Here is a 23,024-nt window from a genome sequence, read left to right as displayed (position 1 = left end):
ACTTTTGAGCTTCTGCATTACCTTATGTCCAGGCCGACCTAGACCGTGACCCTTCTATTTGTGCCTCCCCGTGTACCTGGGATAACAGGCGTGTGCCACCAAACCCAGCACTGATTGAGAGGAGAGTCTCTCTAGCTGTTCGCCCAGGATGGCCTGGGACCTCAGTCTTCCTGGTCTCCACTTCCTGAGTAGTTAGGATTATAGGCTGAGCCTCCCCACCTAGCTGTGGGTTTTGTTTGTTTGTTTGTTTGTTTTTGTTTTAATTAAGGCAGAGTGTCATAGCCCAGACTAGCCTTGAGCTGATGATCCTCCTGCCTCAGCCTCCCAAGTGCTGGGATTACAGGTGTGAGCAACCACTTCTGGCTACTTTTGCCTGTTGATGAGCTTAATACAAATGTTAAGTACATGTAACTTTTAAAATTCAGCTTCCATGCTTCTAAAATTGATCCACGTTGCTGTACAATGCCTAATTAATTTACTGTCAGGTTAGTATTCCACTTGGAAATATCTGTTCTCTTGTTGGTGGGTATTAGGGTTGTTTCTAGTATCTCTCCCCACCCCTAAAACATTTTTGTGCTAAAACATGGATCAAAGAAGACATGGGAAGAAAGATAGAAGAAATGCATGTGGTTTGTGTCAGGTTGAAAAGCCCTCGTGGTTATGGTGCTGGTGACAGTTTTGCTGTGCCCAAGCAGGGGCTCCCGTGTGACTGTCAGTGGGTCATCAGTTGAGCTGAACTCCAGCCCAGGTCCCCTGGAACCCCTGCATTTGCTTTGTCGAAGAATTCCATAGACCACTGAAACAGTCAACTTGCACCCAGGGGAGAGGTGGGTCTGGGTGTCTGCTGGCAGCCACTTTGACGTCAGGGCGGTGTTTTCCTTAGACACCCAAAGCTGTGTCCTTAGAGAAAGTCTTGTCCTTCCTGTGGATGTGTTGGCAGTCATGCTTTCCAGGATGAGTCGCATTGTTCTCAATCTTACCGCGCAGCCTACAGAACCTAGGAGACTTTTGTGACTGTCCGGTGCCAGCCTCAGTCATGTCCAGTGCCGCTCGTGCTCATGTGCCTTGCGGGGGTTGCCCTCCATGCCCACTCCATGCGGGCTCAGCACAGAGTTCCGACAGCACTATTACTTTTTGCAAGTTCTTTTATCTTGTTTTGTGGAAGAGCTCCAAATTGTAACTCTCACAAGTTGGGGACCGTCTGTCTTGCAAGTGCTTTAGAACCCTTGGCTTGAGGAATTGGGGTTTGAACTCGGCCTCCTGCTTGCTAGGAAGGTACTTTACCACTTGAACCCCTCCCTAATCGGTTTTTTTTTTTTTTTGCCTTTTAGTTATTTTTTCAGGTAGGGCCTCAAGTTTTTACCAGAGCTAGTTTGGATCAAGAGTTGCCTCCCAAGTAGCTGAGATTATAGATATGAATCACTATACCCAGCTCATTGATTGGGATGGGAATCTCGATAACTTTTTGTCCTGGTTGACCTTGAACTGCAGTCTCCTGATCTCTACCTCCTAAATAGCTGGGATTACAAGCATGAGCCACCATGCCCAGCAGCACTCTTACGGTGTTATTATTGTGCCTTTCAGAGCTGCCCAGCCCATCTGAGTTAGGAAACTGGGTCTCAGTGGTGTGCTGTGCAGGTGGGGTTGGACATCTTCATTAGATTGACCAATAAGTGGGTCACAGTTAGAAAGAGGTAGAGGTCTTTGTGTGCAGCATCAGATACGTAAGCATGTGAAAGTTCACAGAAGGGATTGCTCGGAGATTAAAATTCTGTCAGTTACTGCAACCTGGTGGAACTGGAGGTCATTGTGTCACACGAAATAAGTCAAACAGGAGGACAAGCCACGCGCTTCCTTAAGGGTGGAAGTTCAAAGGTTGATCTTGTTCTAAAGTAGAGGGTAGCACCACGGAGGTGGGGAGGGATGGTGGTTATCAGGGACCAGGAGCCATTGGAGAGATGACTGCTAATGTTCTGTGGCACGTTAGGGTATCTGTGGCTGCTGTAATTAATCGTCCATCCCAAAAAGCCTGCGGAGGGACTTTTGGTGTTCCCAGCACAGAGAGGATGAATGTCTGTGTGATGGGTACGCTGGCTTCCCAATCTGGTCCTTCCTCAGTGTATGCAAGCATCAGAAATGTCACACTATGCCCCATACATGTGTGCAATTACAATGTGTCAATTAAAAATTTACTTTAAAACATAAAGTGAAGAATAAAAAAGGGACTACCCAGTGAGTTCAGAAAGTCCAAGGAGCATGGGAACCGGTGGGAAGTACCATGATGGTTTGTCTTGACATGCAGATCTCAGAGCAGGAGGAGCCTTTGAAGCTCTCTCCCAACCTCCTCAAGACTCTGCAACACATCTTCTCTCCCCACCAGGCCTGTGCATGGTCCCAGGAGTCCTTATCCCTCTGTGTCCCTAGTCATACCTTACCCTGCCTGCCCTGGGTTCCACTGGCCTCTATTCTGCAGTGGACCTGTGAGCTCCCAGAATGACCAGGACTTTGTCACACTGCTCTGAGCACAGTGCTCATTGTAGAACAAATAAGTGACCACAGGAGGAATCATCTGGAGCTGGTAACCAGCCAGGTATGGGACAGTAAGAAGGAAGGTGATGGGTGTATTCATAGAAGTTTGTTGAGTTCATTAAAGGCAAATGTACCTCTGTATTCTGACAGATCTGAGTAGAGTCACTTGACATCAATATCTACATGACTTTGAGAGAATTGCTAGGCCTTTCTGATCCTTGAGTTCCTTATCTGTAAAATGGGTACATCGATAGTGTTGTGCTGTGTAGATGATGTAATTCATTTAATTAGCTTTGCATGTTTTTGCTGTGTTGTAACATGATGTCATTATCAAGTTAAGAGGAGAAAATTAACAAGCTTTAGTTTTTCTTTTCTTAAATTTTAAATTTTGGGTGCCAGAGGGCAGTTGAGTTAATGTACTCTGGCGTCTCTAGAGGTGAGGTGTCAGTGTGGGCACCTTCCTTGATTGCCAGGTAAAACACGTGGAGTCAAACAGAGTGGGCTTCTCTGATCACTGGGGTGGAGGTTCTTGAAGAAGGGGGTGGGGTGGAGGAACTGTTGGGAGCAGCAGGGGCCCAGGGAGGGGCACACACTTGAGGGCAGGTGTGTCACAGATGTCATATGGGAAAGGGACGTAGCAGGGGCCGTCAGATACAGTATTCAGTGATTTATGTTATTTTTGGTAATTTCTATTTTCAGATAGAAAGTAAATTAAAATTTTCTTTACACTTTCCATTTGAAATAATTTTAGTCGCATGAGAGTTGCAAATGCAGCACAGAGGACCCAAGCCTTCACTGGCTCCTTGGGTATCATGCATGGCCTCCACACAGCCATCAAACCTACGATGTGACATCATCCCAGTTCCACTGGCCACACTTCAGATCACTCGATTTCACTAGTTTTACCACAACATCCCCTTCTGTCCTGAGATCCCACTAGGACCCTACTGTTATGGGTTGTCCCTCCTCTTCTCTTCCCCAGTTTGTGACAGGTCTTTCATGACTGTGGTGCCTTGAAGAGTCCTACTCAGGTAGTTTGTAGAACACCCCTCAGGTTGGGTTTGTCTTATAGGTTCTCATGATTGTATTGTGCTTAGAAGTTTTGGGAAGAATAACAAGGAAGGAAGGAAGGAGCAGGAGCATGAATTTAATTAGCTTTGCATGTTAATAGCTGCTAATTGTTTGCCCAGAGTGGTGCATTGGTTTCTCTATGCAAAGTTACTGTTTCTCCTTTGTAATCAATTGGGGCAAATACTTGGAGGATTTGCACACACTGTGTCTCCTTTAATGGTTGAAATGGGGTCTTGCAAACTTTTTGCCCAGGGTGACCTTGAACTGAGATTCTTCTGATCTCTGCCGCCAGAGTAGCTAGGGTTATAGGCATGAGCCACTGAACCCAGTCTGGTGATCTTCTTGAATAACTTATGTTCTTTCTAGTTTTCTCTGTAATGTGATTTTTGTAATTAAAAAAAAAAAGAAATTGTATGATTCAAGGAGGTTATTAGGTGATGACTTGAAGGGGAACAGGGATAAGAATAGGAGGAGGTAACTTGTGTTTGTACATAGAAGAGGGCCAGAGAGACTGACTAACAAAGAGTGTAAACCAGTGACTGGGAAGATATGTGAAAGTGAAGCCAGGGCCAGGGGAGAGCCCTTGATTTGGCAAACCTGAGGCACACAGCTTTCTTTGAGATGCAGAACTGAAGGAGGAGGGAGTGAGAGAAGGCAGAAAGAAGGAGGAAGAGAGGGAGAAGGAGGATCACAAGTGTGGGAGTTGGCCTCTGTCTGGATATGTCTTAAGTCAGAAGCCAGGTCATGTCCTGACAGCCAGGAAAAACCAGGGACATGGCCACACGTCCTTCCTCACATCAACCACCACGGACATACTTGATACTTTGTTATGTTGAGGAAAACATAACTGCTGTGATTAGTAGGTACTAGAAACACTTGTGTGGAGCAGGATGGTGAGGTAAATGCAATACCAGATCAAGCTTGGCTAAGCCATGTGGAGCCCCATATCATCAGCTGATGGTATCTTTTTTGGCATCTTAAATGTTCACAGGCATGTTGTGGGTTTTCCCATCCCAGCAGCAATGGTTCTAGGAATTTGCAGGTCCATTGCATTTGTGTGGTCAGCCCTTAAGCTAGGCTGGTGGTGCCTCTCTATCAGGGTCAGAGCTGCTTCACCCCTGTGTGTTCAGGTCTGCTTGAGCAGGCACAGCTTGGGAGGCTGACTGTTTCACCTATGGATGTAGGCTTTGCAAAGTCAGATTCTCTGTACCTTGTTCACTGCAGTGTCCCTCGGTCCTTCCTGCAGGATGGCTTGATGGTAACAGATGTGCCCCTCGTGTGCCCATGATTTTGGCAGAACCAGAAGTGTGGAGCATGTGCTCTGTGCCAGCTGCTGTGTAGTTTTGGTTTTTGCAGCTCTGGGAATGGTACCCAGGGCCGTGCACATGCTAGGCAAGCATTTTGTCTCTGAACCACACCCCGTTCTGCTCTGTAGTTTAAAGGATACAACTTTCACATTCAACTTAAGCCAGAACTCAGGCTTCACTCTTCCATCAGAAATCCATGAGCAGTGGCAGTGTGGGCCGCTTGGTTTACAGAGCAGCTGGCCCTGCCCACGGCTGGCCTGGCCTCAGGAGGAGGAAGTGTCCTCACGTGCTCACTGTTATGGCTGGCCTTTCCCAGCTACGACTGTCCTTGTGGTTGACAGATGGTGGTGACAGACCAATGAAGCAAGTGAACTTTTCCCTCCTTTTTCTGATGTTGGGTATAACCTGACAGATAAAGTGGATTTTAATGAATAAATTATCTAAAACCCATTTCTGTTTCTTTGTTTGAAATGAAAACATGACCTTGAATGTGTTTTTCTCTAGAGAAAGGAGAGAGAAACACTTTGATTCTGGAATCTCTGTGCTTTTAGTTTTGGGTGCTGTGCACCAATTGCTGGGAATGCTCAGGCCTGCTGGCTCAGTGTTGCCTGCATGCTGTAGGAACAGTCCAGGGACAGAGGGACAGTTGGGCTGTGGATGTGGTTTCCATGCTGGCTTTGGCCTCTGGGAGCTCGTCCACAGTGTCAAGGCCACAATTGCAGCTGCTCTTTGCTGGTTTGCAAGGCCAGGACCTTTCCAGGATGGGCAGTGAGATCCGTGTGCTCCTGTCCTAATAAGAATTCGCTCTCAAAGTTCATTTCCTCACTGCAGTTTGATAGCACCAATTTTATAATCTCTAAAGGATTCAGACTTCTGAACTGTTGTTGTCTTACAGACATGATAGATACAGCTAATGTTTTAGATCAGATTGTCTCTTCTAAGGCTGTAGTTATCAGAGAGGTTTTTCCCTCAAGGACATCTGGTGCCATCTGGAGATGTTTTTGATTATCATCCTTGAGTGTATGTGTGTGTGTGTCTGTCTGTCTGTCTGTCTGTGAGAGAATGTGTATGTGGTAAGTGGTTCTGGTATGGAGTGGGCAAAGCCCATGGGAGACATACCAATCGATGCATGGGATGAAAGATCATCATAACTAAAGTCACAACACCAAGAGCAGAGGGTCCCAGCAAATGGAGGAAGCTCCTGTCCCAGGTGGGACTAGACTAGGCAGTGAGATCCACTTGGGTCACAGAGGAGGGAAGGGAATGTCATTGATGGCTTTCCTAATATATCAGTACTTAGTTTAATGAATCCCATTAATTAACTTTGTACTTCAGAAATTTATACATTTGATTTTAGCAAATGTAAAAAAGTAGACTTACTTTATTTTAAGCTTCTTTGCTGCCTGTGGGACCTATGAACTTGCACATGAAAGGCAGTAAAGATGAGTGTCTCTCATGTCACAGGCAGTCATACAGATGGCACTGTTGCTGGTCAGGACCAGGCAGGCAGTATTCAGATTTGGCCCCAGGCAAGGAATGTCATGGAAGGTACAGAAACAGAACATGGTGTTTTCAGTGTATAAAATAGGCCGATTTGATATAGGGGTGCTTCACAATTAAAGGGTTCCTTTGTTATCTACCTAGGAAGACCTCTAAGTGTATCCTGCTGGCTCAGTTCAGGGGAAACCATCAAAAGTGGTGTCTGCTAAAGCAGGCACTGTGTGACCCTGTGCTTTGCAGACTAGGAGAGAGCAGAGGCCTGACATGCTCTTTTCCTCCATCCCAGCAGCCTATGCACCCCCTGTTTTTTAGTAGAAGTGATTTCTACTGTAAAGACTCCTATGGAGCAGAGGCATTAAAGAAGTAGCTGTGACATGCCCCCCCACACCTTGACCTCCCCAAGAACACAGCCATGACAATTTTCCATTCATTCTCAGCACCATTCATGCAATCTGTCTGTTCATCAGCACACAGGATCGTGTGTTTTGGTGAGGTGTAATGTGGTGCTCAGGTGGCAGGGACATGGCACTTCACACACACAGCTCTTCTTTTCCTTCACACAAAATGGAGCCGTATAATCTGTGATGTTTTGAGATTTACATTCAAAAAGTCAGAATAAGTCCCTGACATCTTCCTGTGTAATTTCTTACAAATATAACCTCTGTCTATAATGGGGCACAGTGCTCTACAAAGTGGATGTATGGACCCTACTTCACCTATTGATTCTTTTTTGTTTTTGGAGATGGGGGTCTTTCTCTGTTGCCCAGGCTGGCCTTGAACTCCTGATCTCAAGAGATTCTCCTGCCTCCACTCTCCACAAGGCAGGATATATAGGCTTGTACCACCATGTCCAGCATGCCTTTGAATTTTTTCATATGGGCTCTGTTAGTATCCAGGACAGGCTGCAGGTCAAGCCATTCTATTTTCTGAGTTTTAAAATGTAAAGTGAAATTTTTATTTGTTTCCATACGGTAGCTCCTGTGGGCCATTTGGAGCCCAGGTTCCTTCCTTCTCCCAGCTCTGCCATCCCTTGGCTGTTGTCTTATGTGTGGTTAGAGACTGTTCGCCATGTCTGCATCCCAGCAGGATGGGTGTTGAGGGCAGTACTTCTGATTTGTATACTTCACTTCTGGTCATGTTCTGTTGGCCAGAATTTGTTCATGAGGACAGATTTAGCTCAAAGGAAACTGGGCTGTGTTTACCTAAGACTCCCCTTGGTAAGGAAGAGGGAAAAGACAGGCACCAGATCAGCGTCCTCTGCCACAGTGACATGTAGGCGGTTCACAGTTTTTTGTTTTTTACTGGTAACAGTGCTGTATGTCCTTGGCCATATGTCCCTGTCTCTGTGCATGATACCAGTATTTCTATAGGACGGACACCTAGGAGTAGTTGAAATGAATGGACATTTTAAATATCAGCACTGCAGATTATCTTCTAAAAAAGCTTCACTAATTTCCATTTCCACTGCCACCAGCATTCATGAGTGCCCTCTGTACATCTTTCTTTTCAGTTTGCTGAAGGGAGAGAGGAAAGAGGGGAGAGAAAGAGAGGGAGAGGAGGGAAGGAAGGCGGCAGGGAGAGAGAGAGAGAGAGAGAGATTGAGACTCATCCTCACTATAGTTTGCATTTTCCTGATCAAACGGAAGCTTGGCTCTCATCCTGATTGTTGACCATTCCTATTTCTTCTGTACAGTGCCTGTCAGTATCTTTTACCTGTTTATTTTTGCTGCTGTTGGCAACAAAAGTTTATACACACACTTTCTAAGTGTAAATTCTCTGTCACTTCTGCAGTGCCTGCTTTTTTTCTAAAATTGCCTGTGATTGGCAGGTGTTTTTCTTATTGTACTTATTGATTTGTTTCTTTAAGAGTTCTAGGTTTTGTGACTTGTTTAGGAGGTGTTTTCTTATGCCCAAATAAGTAAATATTTTATTCTGATTTTTCATTTTGGTGTTTAATGCAGCTTACTTTTTTCATGTACAGAACCTGAGCTGGCAGTATCAAATGGCTGGCTACATTTTCCAGCACTGCTTACTGAATTGTTCATTCTCTTTTACTGATTGAAAATGCCTCCTTCATTACAGTTATATATGTGGATCTATTTCTGGGTTTTGTCTTCTGTTAATTTGTTTGTCTTGCCCTCACTAATACCAGCCTGTAATTGCCACGAGTTTATAGCATATTTAATATCTGGTAGTGCGAATCCCTATTCATTATTCTTTATTAATTTTTTTCTAATCTTGTGCATTTCTCTTCTACACTCACTTTAGAATCAGCTTGACAAATTCCATTAAAGGAGAAACCTTGTGGGCATTTTGAGTGGGCCTGTGTTGCCTGTATAGATTCATCAGGGGAATTGGCATCTCCAGAATCCTTCAGGGAGAGCTTATTTAGAAAGAGCATTTCCAGGTGTTCTCTTACTGATTACATGATTGTAAATAATCCACCAAATAAGGACAGTGTCGCCTTATGTGAACAGAACATAGTCCTCATCCATGCTAGAGATAGCCACAGGCCTCCCTTGCTGGCACATTGTGTCTTCTTGTCTGGGAGATGACTCATGTGTGGCTCTTTGCTGTGCATGTCAGGCAGGCTTCTGATGGCTACCTTTCCCTAGGCCTTGCTTGGCCATCTTGCCATCCTGTCGAACTGTAAACTCAGCAGCCTTAGAGGCTCTTGGTATAATTTGATTTCTGCCAGTTTTATCACTTACGCTATTAATGTCTAAGGAAAGGAAAGGAATCAAAGGTATTCTGAGGAAAAGAGTGGCTTTAACGCGTTGGCAGTGAGTGAGGGTTTTAAATGTTTCTCTCATCAGATGAGAAAGTCCTCTGCATTCACCAGCAGTCACTGGAGTCTTTTCAGTTGAACAGAACAGTGTGTCCAGAAGAGCATCTCACTTGGTTAGTGTTCATGTTACTGTTCTGTGATTTGGGAAAAAGTATTTTTTATAGGGCCAGGCGCTGTGGCTCACGCCTGTAATCCTAGATACTGGTGTGGGGAGCACTGAGGTTCGAGCAAGACCAGCCTGAGCAAAAAGCTCCCAAGACTTCATCTCAACCAATAAAAAGCTGGGTGTGGTAGCACACACCTGTCTCCCCACTGTGTGGGAGGCATAGATAACAGGTTTATGATCCAGACCCTATTTGAAAAGGAAAAAACAACCAAAGAAGAAAAAAAGAGAGTTGGGGGCGTGGCTCAAGTGGTAGAACACCTGCCTAGCACGCATAAGACCCTGAGTTCAAACCCCAGTACTGCCGATAAACAGACAAATAAATAAATAAATAAATTTACAGGGCCACACCCTCTGTACCCTTCAGTGTGGTTTTAAAAGTCACCTAGAGGGTAAAATGCTGTGGACATCTGAATTAAAGGGCCAGCAGGGAAAACATGCAAATCTTGGGGCCTGTTCGACTTTTCAGAGCTCACTTCTGTATAAATGAAGCACTGTGGTATACACGCAGAGACGTCTCAGAGGGAAAGGGTACCATGTTGTCCCTCCTTTAGTGTGCTCTTGAGACATACAGATATGTAACTCAGCACCCTTTGCTTGTTTTGCAGAACTACACTCAGTATATTCCTCTGTCCATATATGATCTGCAGACCTGGATGGGCAGCCCATCCATCTTCGTCTATGACTGCTCCAACGCTGGCCTGATTGTCAAGTCCTTCAAGCAATTTGCCCTGCAGAGGGAGCAGGAGCTGGAGGTGAGACCCCAAGAGGGCTGTGTTGTCTCTTGTTTTCCGAGGGAGGGTGGAGGTTGGGATGATGGATATTTGATCGACAAAATTCCCAAAGTGCTGTGGTTGAGATGGACTATTGGATGAGAATGGGGAGGGCATGTCACCAGCTGAGGGCTATTGGATAGAACTGAGGGGCATGGCACAAGCTGAGGGCTATTGGATGAGAACTGAGGGGGCGTGGCACAAGCTAAGGGCTATTGGATGAGAATGGGGAGGGTGTGGCACAAGCTGAAGGCTATTGGATGAGAATGGGGATGTGTGGCACAAGCTGAGGGCTACTGGGTGAGAATGGAGAGGGTGTGGCACCAGCTGAGGGACCTATTTTTACATTCATTTAGTCACTGCTATTCCCGTCTCCACGTTAATGAAGTGGTAACATCAGCAGAGTGGACTTGTGTTTCAGTGCCCTCTGCCTCTCAGGCAGCGTTAGAATGATGTGGACTCATTTTACCGCAGGAGAAATGGGCTCATCTGTTCCCTCGCAGCCTTCATTTACACTAACATCTGTGTTCCGCTCCAGTTTCACTGTTTTCTTCTGTGTTCTATAACCAAAACCACCAAGCTAAATGGTAGAAACCAAAGCACCTGCCACTAGTGGGTCCCACGTAAGCAATTGGAGAGCCTGTGTGGTGCTTGGATAATGAAGTAGCATTTGCCTGCTTGTTTTAATTAATATTCGATGCCTGAATTAAACGGTGAATTCTAAAGAGAAATCGAAGAGGCAGTTTCAATTAAGGGGCCTCCATCCCATTGTCTGTACAGGACTGTCAGTATAAAGAATTCTGTAGCTCCAGGGGGTCGTGAATTCTGGTTGGTTGCAATGCAGGAAATTCTCAATCCAAGAACAAAAAATGGTCTTCAGTGTGTTTCCTCAAGCTTTTTTGGGTTTATTCAATTTTAATGTGTTTGTTAAGTTTTTCACATTTCATCAGAAGATAATGCTGGGAGAGTCAGCAACAGAATTTGAGATTTGATCCAGCAGATGTTAAAGTTAACATGTCCACAGTTTAGTATTTCGTGTGTGACATGCTGCGTGAGTGGCTGATGAGTTGCCCTTCATACTTGAAAATGGAGCTGAGTGCCACAGTTGTTTGCTTGCTGCTTTGTTTGCTTTGCACACAGAGAAGGGAAAGATCAAGTTTTGAATCGCCAGGTTTTTTCTTACTCTCAGACGTTTCATCTGGCTTCCCTAGAGGTAGGTTAAAAACCTAAGACGCCAAGAGGTATTTTGTGTTTCTTCACGTAAAGTAGTAAATATTGCAAAAAGAATATTTTAAAAAACATAATATGTAAATAGAAATGCCAGGGAATCCTGCCTGATTTTTCCACCCATTTCTGAGTGGTAGGGTGGTGAAGATGAGTCAAAGCATGCTGAGCACAGACCCTTTCCCTTATTGGCAGGTGTGCATTTCCAGCTCATGTCGCATGTGAGACACTTTCTTCCTGGTGCTTCGGTATCTGCTTCGTCAGGACCTTGTGTGCTGTCTGTATGTGGCCAAGGATTAGTCAGCCTAAGACACCGCTCATTTCATTAAGTGCAACGAAAGAAACCATTTACATGCATCTTGTTTGGAGGAAAAATGTTTATTTGACTCATTCCTCATGAAGGAGCTCAAAGGGAGAAAACGTGAACTGCAGTGGGGAAAGGAAGGCAGTGCAGTGTTTCACCATCACGTCACAGTTAGTGCTGATCTATATCTTCCTCTTTTATAATTACAGTGTGGACCAGTCTTGTGGTTCTCTGTCACATGTACTGTTATTGGCCATTGTTCAGTGAGTCTGTTGCATAAACAGCGGAAATTAAAATGATAAAATTGGCTCCCAGCTAATATCTTAATGTTCACTTTACTATCTCCTGTAGAAACAGCAATCCTGTGTGACCTGTTAGGTTTATTCTCTTAAAATATTCTTTCCTTCTCTGTAGCTGGCCAGTTTCTTTGTAAACTTATAATATATTTTAATACTTTTTATTATAGAACATGTAAAATGATAGAAATTGGCAAGTAAGTGGTTTGTGCCAGTGTTCGAAAAGTGAAGAAAGTCTTGCTGTTGTTCTGGTGTTCAGTAGGATGGAAAAGAAAACATCACTGCACTTCCTGTCTGTCTTTGTGGCAGTCAAGATTGAATTGGGGACTACGCCTGTAGCGTCAGAGATGGGGGAGAAGAGTAAAAATGATTAACTGTAACACAAAAAAGGTTAGTTGGACCAGAAAGTCTCCAAATAATAAGTATGAATGGAAACATGAGTGACATAAACTCTTAAGAGTTGCTTATCAGCTTTCACTCTTAGCGGCATGGTGCTTGTCTTGGGACCATGAGGTTTATTTGCTGTGTGCTTCTCTCCCATAGGAATACTAGAGGCACAGTGAAAGATGACTTCATAAAAGCACAGCATAACTTATTGCACAACATAGCCAGAAAGATGCATGGCTGTCACTTAGGAATCTTTCTTGTATTATTCAGTGTGTCATATTGTTCTGTAATTTGAAAATTACAAAAAAAAACCCCTCAAGTCTTCAATGGTTTTTGTCCCCTGCTTCCCATCATAGGGATTGAACCCAGAGCCTCAAGCTTTGCTAGACAAGCAATCTACCACTTAAGCTATTCCCCCAACCCTCAATGTTCTTTTTTAGATTAGTACTTTTATATTTACCAAATTAGTATATGCCATGATTTAAAAAAAAAAAAGACAGCAGAGGGCTTATTTGTAATGAATCAAATAGTTCCTGGCCCCGGCTTCCCTGGCAGGGACTCTGTCATGAAAGGGCACCTCCTTTATTCTTTTCTCCATTGCTGGAGGTGATATGTGTCTTGACTCATCCATTTAGATTATCTGTGGGCTTTCTGCTATGCACAAACCAAAAGCAGAACCACCATTAGTAACTTCCCTTTATGAATTAGGGGATGGGGGCTGATAGAGTGGCTCAAGTGGTACAGCATCCAACCGCCAGTATCAACTCCCGCTCCCCAGCAAAAAAAAAAAAAAAAGTATTAGAGGTATCAGGCCAGGTGTGGTGTACACATCTGTAATCCCGGCACTCAGTCTGGGACAGGAGGATTGTGAGTTTCAGGCCACCATAGGCTACATAGCAAGATATTGTCCAAGAGAGACAGGGAGATGGAGATGAATCATGTGAAGGTCTGATAATCAGGAGACATGTTGCATGGTAGTTTCAATTAATATTTACCTGCATCTGATAGTGAATTCTAGAGAGAAAATCCTCAGCTGACGGGGAGTGTCACCAGCTTCTTCCTGCTTCTCCCTGCCATTCAGTTATAGCGCCATATTTGTTTCTCTGTACTTCGTAACCTCTACAGTATTTAATAACATCCTGCCCACTTATTCCTATCTCATCAGCAACAGTTGGTACCTTCGTTGTTTAAGCCTCTGGGCTCCCTTGCACTTTCCTTTGCCTTTTACCTTTACACACTGAGCTTTCACTCTCACAGTTATCTTCTGCCCCTGACCTTGGGCAGTCCTGTGTGCTGGTGATGGAGATTCTGTAAGGTGGTGAACATTGAACCTTGTCATCTGATCATGACCATGTACATGTGTTCATTGGCTGCCAGACACGGCCCTGCCATTTCCATTTTGTGGCAGTTTCTGTTTGTCTCCCCTTTGTGGAGTTAGTTGCGGTTCTTCCTGAGTTACAGATCTTTAACACTTCCTCAGTCTCCAGATTCTCAAGGATAGCATGAAATCTCAGAATATGTCTTTCCCTAAAGTCCCTTTGCACCAGCCTCTGTCACTGCTCCCGCTGATGGTTGTCTACAGGTTGTCCCCAGTTGCCCCTGCCTGCCTCAGCCCTCCTGGATTCACCACTGTGTTCTGGGTCCACCTCTTTCTCTTTCTTGATGCTCTGCCTTGCTCTGCTGAGTTTCCTTAGGTACCAGCCCCAGAAAAGCTGATGGCAGCCGTTTTCCTTGGGTCCTAAGCATTTACATTTGGAAAGCCTTTATCTGGAAACAATGCTATGCTCTCTGTTGGGTTTTAAACAAGTAACAGCTTGTCTTTTTCACTAACAAGATCTCTGAGGCCAATGGCTTACTTCTTGAGAAATGCTTTGGGCTGGGCTGCTTTGTCTTCCCCTCCACATCCTATACTAGTTGTCCTCGTGGCTGCTTCCTTCCAGTGTTGTCCATACCTGTCTCCCTCATTAGAGAAGAAAGGTAGGTTTTCCTGTAGCTCTCTTGGTGACAGCTGGGTCACAAAATTGGCCCAGGAACAGTTGGGGTGGGGCAGGTGGAGGATGGGAAGGAGTTTATTCCATGGGGACTGGCAGCCACACTGCAAGCCTACCACATTCTACCACATGGACATAGAATTGTAGGCTGCCCTCACTCTTGACGGCCTACCTGCTCTTGCTAATTTAGCGGATGAGTAGATGTGTCTAGGAAGGAAAGGTAGGTTCTCTCTGAAGTAATCCTTTTTGGGTATTACTGGTCACTTCTGCTTCCAGTGGATCTTCCCAGGGACCGTTACAGCTCTTCCTCTGCTCAGACTCAGCACAGCTGGTGTCACACCTACACAAGTTCTTTGTCATTAGAGGCAAGCGAGCCAGTTGGTGTCTTAACACAGAACAATAGTGCCTTTCTTTACAGAGACGGGCTAGTCTCAACTCTGTCCCAGTGAGACCCCATCCTGAACATTGCCATCTTCGTTGTTTCAGGGCTGGTGTTGGACATTTCTTTGGTGGTAGTCTGGCAGGAGCTTGTGGACTTCTTCTCAGAGAAGCAGGGTGTCCTACTGTAGGAAGAGCCATTGTTGAAGTGTAGCCCCTGTGTCATGACATTTTTTTCTCCCATTGCAGTTGGCACTTTGCAAGACTTCTCTCGTGTTGCTTTGCATACATTGTGTTCTTGTCTGTCATTGTATGGGGTCTGGTCCTAGGGCATGGAAACTTGTGTGATGGTCATTCATCTTCCCAGCAGATATAGCCTGGGCCCTGCAGTGTCCCTCAATGCGCATGACCTAACAACCTTGTTCTCCACCTGGGCACCCAAACGTAAACAGAGACATTTGCCTCCTGTGTTGATTACTGTAACTAGGGAGTCTGACTGAAATGACTGATGTCTGTATCGTCAGGCTACATCAGAAAGTACTGTGTGTCCCGTAGACTAAAGATTCATATTTTGAAATGCCAGGCTCCTTTGCTAGTACTGTAAGATAAGCCTACTACATGGCTTTCGTAGAATCTGCCACAAAGGCAGTTGTCTGTGTTCAAGGTTAATATTGTACTATAACCTCACCTGTGATTTCTGAATGTCACAGATTCATCCGTAGGTTGTAGGATGAACTAAATGTGTGTTTCTTGATCAGTGTTTCCTTCAGAGGTTTGCCAGGGTCACGATGGCTCCAGGCTGGGGATCTACAGGGCTGGTTCTGTAGGAACCAAGGCCTTGCCCATCTCTCTCTTTCTCTCTCTCTCTCTCTCCCACTCTTTCTTCTTTGGTTCATAGTTTATCATTTGTAGGCAGTAGGGAAATGAGCCAGCATCCATTATGTGGTATCTGTATTTTCTCCTTTAATTTTTAAGTGCTATTAACCTGTGGGTTTTAACAAAATGTCCTCCACTCTTACAGTCATTTCTTTGCTCCAGTATAGTTTTCTTCTAGTCTTATTTGATTATTCTTTCATACTGGAGGCTTGAGATGATCTTGTTGTTTTTCATGTTTACGAATGAAGAGAAAGGAACTTGCTATTGCTTCATATCCAAATAGCCTGCTCTGTGGAAGGCAGGTGGGCTGGCTGCTGCCTGAGACTCAGGCACCCCACGCATAAGATAAATGACATAAGACTTCTTAGGTCTTGGCAAAGACTTGGGATTCTGAAGATTAGGAGCAGGGAGCGGTTATGTACCTGGCCCATGGTCAACACTCAGCTAAAATCTGCCATCTTAATAAGAAGTGGAGCAGAGTTTGCTCCTGTGGCCATGCCTATCTGGTTGCTGAGCAGGGCTGGAAGCACGGTGAAGCCAGGTGGCCATGACAGAAGCAGTGGTCCTTGGGCTGGGCAGTAGCAGTGCTAAAGGCCATGTGTACCTCTGGGGGGCTTCTGGAAGAATAATTTGCTCATGAATTAGACGTAGGATATAAGAGAAGTAAGGAATTAAAGGTGACCCTAGCATTTTGGCAGCCATTTCCTGAGCTGTGGCTAGAGGAAAATGTGGAGGTGTGGGGTGCCAGAGCCTGAGCTGTTTGTGGAGTTTGAGGTACCTTCAGAGATCCACATGTGCACTGGAAGGTATTAGAGGCCTCACTGAATACACTGTCACTGAAGACACGAGGTGCAAGTGGCTGGAAAGAAGAGACCGAGGTCTGTGCTGCAGAGCCCTGTGAGCTGGGAATAGGAGAGGTCATTGGGAGGGGAGAAAACCAAGAGCAGTTGGAAGCCTATGTGACTTCCTTCCTGGAAGCAAGGAAGGTCAGCTATTTGTGTGCTACTGAAAGGCCACGTGAGATGAGGCTGAGGAGAGAACCATGGGCATGGGCATGGGGCTGTGGTGTGGGGAGCTCAGCAGAGGCATCTCTACCTGGTTGGTGGCATTCGTGAATGAGAGAGTGTGAAACAGGCAAGTGGAGACACCCAGGTTGACACTCTTCAGGAGATGAGAGAAGTGGCAGGGAAGCTGCTGAATGGTGTAGCTTCGAGGGCTGTCTTTCTTTGTTTTTATCTTTTCTTATTGTCTTTACAATAACACAGTGGGCATTGTTGGAACGTGCTGTCTGTAACAAATGATTGGAATAATCCAGCAGTGAGGGGAGAAGACATAGTTTGTGAGGGTGTTTCTCGAGTTGTCGAGAAGCTGTGGACATGGTCATCAGAGAGGGGGGCAGCATGGGTAGGGGTAGATGAGGGTTGATCAGAGGAGGAGCAGTTGAATACACCCAGTATGTCTACACAAACACACCTACAATCACACACACATGTGTACACATAAACACACTTCCCCCCACATACACGTAAACAATACACATCTACACACTTAGGCATGCATATACAACTATCTCACATACATACATACGCATTATATAGACACATCATGTACATAAGCACACTTAGACACACACAGATTTATTCACATGCATGCATATGACTTAAGCACACACATGCAAACATCACATGTGCACATACATTTTGTGCCTGATACAGCACTACCTACTCTATTAAGCCTGTCCTTCCTAGTTGGTGTTTGTCAGAGCAAGTGGAGGGAGAGTGAGTGGCCTTGTTAGAATGTCCTTTGAGGACTGGGGCAGCACATGCCTTCATGCTCAGCTATAACTGCCCTTCAGCTTCCTCTCTTCCACTTGCTAATGGAATTGGAGCCTTCCTGCACTCCTGTCCCTGTCACTGAAGGAAGCCAGGAGTGGTGACTCACTTCGTTACAGTTAACTCAGCAGAGACATGGTGGGTGGTGATGAACAGCAGGTGTCCAGTGGTTTAAATGATATACTCAATTCACAAACTCAAGAGATGTGGTCTTCTCTGCTAGTGTATGAAGAATGTAGCTCTGCAGCCAAGAGAAAGGCCTCTGACCCAAACATGGCCTTCACCTAGCTGGGCTAAGGTGCCCCACAGGTTACTCCAGTATGCTGGTGAAGTGCTATGCTCATAGGTGACCATGGCTTCTTTCAAATTTCCAGCATACAGACAAGCTGAGAGCACTGAGGAAGACCAGCAGATGGTGACATCTGCCCTGGATATTAGAGTAGGAGCAGCCTGGGTAAGGATGGGTAGGAGGGGCATTTCAATGAGAAGAAGGAGCGGGAGGAAAGGCTGGGATTACAGGGACAGCTGGAGGCAGAACTTCAAGCCATTTCCTCAAGGCTCTTGGCATCAGTAGTCCCATGGTAGGTGGAAGCAGTACATGTAAATGTGTCCACACGGCCAGATCTGAAGTTCTAGAACAGACCATCAAGGACAGTCCACACTGACGCTGCTTTGTGATGTAGAGGGCCCATCCGTCTTTTGCTGAGCACTCTTTGTTAGCTTTAAGGCTCTTTGGAGCAGGCCCTTTCTGATATGAGTTTCAGGCTATGCACATGCAGTAGAAACAGGGGCTTGTGCTCCTAAAGAGCCACCACAGTCAGCAGCAAGGGCGGGGCAGCAGCCTGGCTTCCTCCTCCAGGGCTAAGTACTGCCCCAGGTATGCAGCAGGCTAGGACCCTGCTCTGTCCTCCAGCAGCTGGCAAGCTCATAGCAGAGGGAAATTTTTTTTTTTTCATATGCACTGATGGAGTTTTATAGGACTCCCTGATTATGTTTTTATTTTTTTTTTTCATTTTTCTTTTATTATTCATATGTGCATACAAGGCTTGGTTCATTTCTCCCCCCTGCCCCCACCCCCTCCCTTACCACCCACTCCGCCCCCTCCCTCTCCCCCCCACTCAATACCCAGCAGAAACTATTTTGCCCTTATTTCTAATTTTGTTGTAGAGAGAGTATAAGCAATAATAGGAAGGTTGAGATAAGGATAGCTATACAGGGCATTGACTCACATTGATTTCCTGTGTGTGGGTGTTACCTTCTAGGTTAATTCTTTTTGATCTAACCTTTTCTCTAGTACCTGTTCCCCTTTTCCTATTGGCCTCAGTTGCTTTAAGGTATCTGCTTTAGTTTCGCAGAGGGAAATTTTAACGCCTGCCCCAAATCACTTCCTGATGTACAGGGCTGCCGAACTCGAGCATCTCGTTTTCTTTAATTATTGATATAAGCCAAGAGCAATTGGGGAGTGGAATTTGCTTATAATTTCTAATGAATCACGTTCACCGAGTTGTAGAGTGGGTTTAGAGCATTTAGAAGTGTTGAATTGCCAGTAGCTAAATGACTTTAAAATAATAGATGGTTCATTTAGGTAAACTCAGGATAATTGTGCAGACTATTGCTAAAGGGGCTGTAGCTGGCCTTTGGAGGGCAACCTGGAGTTGTCATCCACCAGAAGCAACCCCTCTGCTCTTTTGGCCATGATTTCACAGTTCTCAGCAATATGTACTGTGTGGTTTTTAAGTTATTATTTAGTACTTGACTTACACAATTATGTTAGTTATATATTAAAATACTACTTCAAGTTGGGATCGGCTGTGTTTAGTTCAAAGTGTCATAAGCTGGATTTTGAATATTAATGGAGCTGGGCAAATCACACGAGCTCACTCAGAGAACTTGCTCACTCTCCGAGCTTTGTTGACTGTCCCTTGTAATTAGGTGTTGCTGAATTGACATAAAAGTTGGATTATAGCAGGGCTCCAAGTATTGCCCAGGAGAGGACAGTCTCAGGAACTCACATATCAAGAATCCTGAAATTATTGATGGCCTTCGTCTCCTCATAAAGTCGTCTCCCTATACATGAGAAAGGGGACTGAAGAGGCTCTGTGCCGGTGATCCATTTGGAAAAGAGAAAAGCAGGCAGTGCCCTGGGTAGCGAGAGGCCCCAGCCTGGGACCTGCCTGGCACTTTGTTGTAAGTCCAGAGCCCTCTCTTCTGTGTGCCCATGAGTGTGGGAGATACAGCTGATGTCATCTTTGGAACTGCTTGCTGTGAATCACATCTGAAGACCGTTCTGGATCCTTCCCAGATCCTCCAGAAGGCTCTGGGGAGCTTTTAAAGATGAAGTTTGTTCTGGTGCTTAAGCCTCTCGATTCCCCAAAAGCCCCTTGGGCGGAGGTGCCGTTTGGTTGACTGAATGGGATGTTCATGTCTGTGCCCACCGCCTTTACAAGCCCTGCAAATTATTATTAGTTTGCCTTGTACATAGACATGTTTTGGACGAATAATTTCAATTAAAGGGTCAGTATCTTAGATAAGTCAAAACTAAAACAATGTATTGGAAGTAACTCATGTTTAAAAAATTCTTTTTGTATTCTTGCTGCAAGTCTGAGAAATAATGGTAGTAATGTAATAATACTGCAAGTCTGAGAGACAATGTTTCTCAGAAACACAGTCCTTTGCCTTGAATGTCAGATTGTTTTTTAATGTCACTGAGTCTAATTATCCCTAAGACAGAGTGCTCATGTGGCCTGTGGTATGGTTGATAGAGCTTGGTGGATACACACTGAGCCCAATGGACAGGTCTTATGCCCTGGTACTGTGGGCTCCTGAACTTTGAGTCACCTGTGACCTGATAGCGTGCCTTCCCTTGCTCATACTCCAGTGCTAGGATGGCTTGTGTTTCTATCAGTGGCTTCTGGGAAGCTCAGTTCCTAGTAGACATATTTGGAAAAAGCTGCTTCTGTGTCTGCCTGTCTCATGTCATTTTTCAGCATCCACAGAGTGCCTCTGTGTCTTAGTTACTTCACTAGGCATTGGTCCCAATGAAAATGCAAGGTGCAGACCAATGGGGCATGACACGCTTAACCCACCAGCATCAGAACCATGGGAGCATCAGCTCCTGACTGGATAGGACAGCTAGGGGTACCTATCCTCATCCCCCACTGAGGTCTGCTGGGCTGCCTCTACAGGAGCCCACTCACCTCCCCAGCGTCCTGTGGCTTAAAGCTGAGTGGGGAGAAAGGGGTTGGTGTGAAAAGATGTGTCAGTTCTTCAAAAAGGTTAGATAGAGTTCAGCAGCTGGGCATACATAGACAGCACGGATGGAGTGCTGCAGTGATTGGAGGTTGCAGCAAGAGGACTTGTTGTTCACTTCTTGGTCCTGTTTAGCAAGTAAACTTAATGTGGAAGTAATGTTCAGACTAGTAGACTGCACCAGCTCTGCTATGAGAGTGCATGTCCTTTTGAAAAAGAAAATAACACTGTCGACTCTAGTTTTGGGTAAGTGGCCGTCCCTTCCTACTTGCAGTTGTTCCCTTTTTAATTATCTGTCAGCCATCTTTATACTTCCATGACCAGTGGTAGTTAGTTTTGCTTATTAAAATAATGTCAGACTGCAAGCAGACCCAGACAGGTGTCTCCAAGGCTACATTTCACACTCCAGGATTCTACCCTGGTCTTCTACAGTGTACCCTAGCCTTCCCTAGCCCACACAGGTGTGGTTGTCATCTTTTCTCCTCCCTTCCAGCCTCCTTCCACCAACATTAAAGAGCACTTCCCTACAGCTCACCTGCCCAGGCCATGTGGGCTGTGCTGTGATGCCACTGCAGCCTCCAGGGCTCCTGCCTGGCTCTCATGACTCAGGGCTGACGAGCTGCAGACCAGATCGTGCCCAGACTCATCATCCTGATGTGACAGACCTGAAAACTAATTTCCTGTGCTTTGCTGATCTATTTTAGTTTATATAGCCAGAGTCCAGAAAATGATTTTACCCAATCTTGCCTTCCCTCTTCTCTCTGCTTAAAAAAACCCACTCCTTGGTGGTGGTACTTAATGTCACTGAACTCTGAACTGTACATGCAAAACAGTCAACACGGGCTGGGGTATGGCTCAGCCTGCAGGAGGCCCTGGGTCTGATTCCCAGCAATGCAAACAAAACAAAACAAAACAAAACAAACCCTAAAATCATTACCATGGCAAATTTTACATTACATGTAATTTATCATAAAGAACTCCTGTTCCTCTAGAAATTGCAGTTTTTATGAAAGGCTTATATTGCCTTTGCTATTGCATATATAAGTCTTTGATTGGTACTTTGGGTTTACTGTTCCTGTAGTAGAAGGGGTTATTGATAAAACATGCAGCCTTTAGTACCTTCCATTTGAGAAATTTGAGATGTTACAGTCAAAGTTATGAGCAATGAGATGTCAACACATTACACACCATCATTCCTAGATTGGCTGTCCAGGAGCCAAGATAGTTTCACATATATTGATTTAACAGGTGCTGAGTGCACTGTTTGGTGTCTCAGGTTCCTAGCATGCACTCAAAAGGGTCCAGATAGGAATAAAAGTGAAAAATGTCCTTCAAACCAGGAGCAGCTGGTTGGCATTCTGGCTCTTTGCTGGCCAAGCAGGTGGACAGTCTTGTTATTTCTTTAGGCCTGTTTCCTCATTGCTGAAGATGTTTGAAAATGGAGCTGAAGGATGTTGTAAGAAGCAGATGAAATAGCATGTGTGAACCAGCTTTGAGAAATGTTAAGATTATGCTGCTAGATGGAGCTACCAGCAAGGAGCAAAAGAGGCGATGCATCAGTGTTCTTTGCAAGGCATGAAACAAATCGGTATCCGTCCATAATTAAAGGTGGTGCCTCCTTGGTTAACCTGGCTCAAAAGACCAAAAATCCTATGTTCTCCCTCATATGTGGACATTAGATCAAGGGCAAACACAACAAGGGGATTGGACTATGAGCACATGATAAAAGCGAGAGCACACAAGGGAGGGGTGAGGATAGGTAAGACACCTAAAAAACTAGCTAGCATTTGTTGCCCTTAATGCAGAGAAACTAAAGCAGATACCTTAAAGCAACTGAGGCCAATAGGAAAAGGGGACCAGGAACTAGAGAAAAGGTTAGATTAAAAAGAATTAACCTAGAAGGTAACACCCACGCACAGGAAATCAATGTGAGTCAATGCCCTGTATAGCTATCCTTATCTCAACCAGCAAAACCCCTTGTTCCTTCCTATTATTGCTTATACTCTCTCTACAACAAAATTAGAGATAAGGGCAAAATAGTTTCTGCTGGGTATTGAGGGGGGGAGAGGGAGGGGGCGGAGTGGGTGGTAAGGGAGGGGGTGGGGGCAGGGGGGAGAAATAAACCAAGCCTTGTATGCACATATGAATAATAAAAGAAAAATGAAAAAAAAAAAAGGTGGTGCCTCCTTGACTGGGCCCACCCTCCTCAGTGCTCACCGTAGGCCCCTGTTCTTGGAATTTGCTGTGGTTCAAGTGAAAAGCAATGTGGTCTTGCCCCGTGGTGTTTCTAACATTGACTTGAGGAGTCGCTGAAGTAACAAATATCCTAAAAGCTCTGGAGGCCAAATGTTCAGCA

At 45.1% G+C, this 23,024-nt stretch overlaps 1 protein-coding gene and 1 pseudogene across 4 annotated transcripts in view; both read left to right on the top strand.

Annotated features, from left to right (window-relative positions):
* Positions 1-23,024, top strand: part of Rptor (regulatory associated protein of MTOR complex 1) — a 351,661-nt gene that overhangs the window by 150,904 nt on the left and 177,733 nt on the right. For 3 of the 4 annotated variants that reach the window (XM_074044925.1, XM_020168971.2, XM_074044926.1), the window contains one exon: positions 9,967-10,113. In XM_074044925.1, coding sequence (XP_073901026.1) covers positions 9,967-10,113 — 147 coding nt within the window. Of the gene's footprint in view, positions 1-9,290; positions 9,309-9,966; positions 10,114-23,024 lie in introns of those variants that run through there. The other variant, XM_074044927.1, reaches the window with a different exon arrangement.
* LOC141414435 (small nucleolar RNA SNORA31) lies at positions 12,172-12,290 on the top strand (annotated as a pseudogene).

Source organism: Castor canadensis, chromosome 11, assembly GCF_047511655.1.
Source record: "Castor canadensis chromosome 11, mCasCan1.hap1v2, whole genome shotgun sequence".
Taxonomy (NCBI): domain Eukaryota; kingdom Metazoa; phylum Chordata; class Mammalia; order Rodentia; family Castoridae; genus Castor; species Castor canadensis.
This window is presented reverse-complemented; position numbering and strand designations above follow the sequence as displayed.